General features: G+C 58.6%; 1 protein-coding gene across 3 annotated transcripts in view; it reads left to right on the forward strand.

Moving 5' to 3' along the window:
* Positions 1-1608, forward strand: part of LOC108446351 — a 5058-nt gene extending 3450 nt beyond the window's left edge. The window contains exons 4-6 of one of the 3 annotated variants that reach the window (XR_001861520.1): positions 504-635; positions 818-959; positions 1335-1608. Coding sequence is in view for 1 of the 3 variants with exons in the window: in XM_017732779.1 (XP_017588268.1) it covers positions 504-523 (20 nt within the window). In the remaining 2 variants the exon portion in view is untranslated. Of the gene's footprint in view, positions 1-503 lie in introns of all 3 variants that reach the window. The other 2 variants (XR_001861519.1, XM_017732779.1) reach the window with 2 other exon arrangements.
* The last annotated feature ends 6 nt before the right edge of the window (positions 1609-1614 follow it).

The raw sequence follows: 1614 nt of genomic DNA on the forward strand, positions 1-1614 counted from the left end.
AGCAGGAATTGTTGCTCTGCATTCCCCCAGCCAGCTCCTGCCTTCCAAAGTGCAAGGGTTGATTTTCCATGAAATTTGCCCGTTTGTTGTCACACAGCTCGCAGGAGAAGGGTTTTCTCTGTGGCTTCTCCCCCAGTTGCCTGGAATCAGGCGATGTATTAAAGCTGGTGTTGGAGAGGATCAGGCAAGAAGAGGACTTGATTGCAGACAACTCACTTCCGTAGGAAATGGGGCTAAAAATAGGGAAGGAATGTAACGGAGACTTCTTTTTCTTGACGCCCCCCATTCCCCAGCTGGGAATCAGCTTTTGTCCCAAAATCTGTTTATTGCCTCGCTGTTGTTTCCTGGGCCCCAGATGTAGCCGGGAGCTTGATTTTTGGCTCTGGAGAAGCCGGAGCAGGGCCGGTTCCAGGGGCTGATGCACAAAGAGGACACATGTGATGGCAAGATGGGTTTCTGGGAGAGGTCTGCTGGCTCTCCACGACAGTCCCTGTGTTATCCAGGGGCCTTCCTCCAGCACTGATCCCGCTGGCAGCAGCTGTGATCCCGATAACCCTGTGGCCAGTTGAGTGCTGATGTCCCTGTGGGCACCAGGATGTTCCCTTTGGACACCTGATAGGCGCTATAAATACCAGGTGGGCTCATGTTCCCTCAAGCACCAAGCGGGCTGTGCCAAGTCACCCCAGATGGTCAAGGCTGAGAGATCCCTGTGCCAGAGAAGTGGCTGCAGCCCTTGGAAAAGGGACTGAGTCCCTGCTGTGGGCGTTTGAAGGCTCCACACCCTTGGCCAGGTCCCTTCTGCCAACTTCTATTGCAGTACTGGAGTTGCCTGGGATCTGCATCTCACGGGTCAGAAGCATTCTGGGGCCTGATAGGAGAGAGTCAAGATGCTGCTCAAGCTGTTGCCGGGCTTTTCCCTCCTTCCCAGCACACCCAAGGCACATCCATGCCCGCTCCAGGTACTGCTCCGAGCTGTTCCACGTTCCCTGCACACCTGGCTTCACCTTCCTGCTGCTGCTGAGCAGCCCGGTGGTGCCGCTGCACCAAAACACACCAAGTGTGTTCCAGGCCTGGTGTGGAGTCCTTGCTCTTGGACGTCCACGGGGATTTAGTCGCTGCTTTGCGCGGAGCCAGGATTCGCTCCTCGCCCTGCTCTTGGGACCAGGGGAAAGGCCGGGGCTCAGACAGCTCCTCTTGTCTTTACCAACTTGCCTCGTGCCCAAACATGGGGAAAACCGTGATTTCAGGCAGGGCGTTGGGGGCAGGCAGCACTCTGGCCGTATTTCCCTGGCGGGGGGGCGTTGCACCAGTTCCCTCTTTCCTCACGTTCATAGACCCACGGAATCCCAGGATGTTCGGGATGGAAGGGACCTCACAGCCCATCCAGTGCCACCCCCTGCCGTGCACAGGGACACCTTCCAGAGCCCAGGTGGCTCCAAGCCCCGTCCAACTCTGGCTTTGCCCCTTTGGGGGGAGCAGCTTTCCCGGTCCGGCGCTGCTGCGTGTGGGGAAACTGAGGCACAATTCTCGAAGCGCCTCCGGGCCGGGATGAGGACCGCCTCCGCTGGCCAGGGAGGAGGAGGAGGAGGCCGGCATCAGCCGGGCCCGCCCGGG

This window comes from Corvus brachyrhynchos, unplaced genomic scaffold, assembly GCF_000691975.1.
Source record: "Corvus brachyrhynchos isolate BGI_N302 unplaced genomic scaffold, ASM69197v1 scaffold624, whole genome shotgun sequence".
Lineage (NCBI taxonomy): Eukaryota > Metazoa > Chordata > Aves > Passeriformes > Corvidae > Corvus > Corvus brachyrhynchos.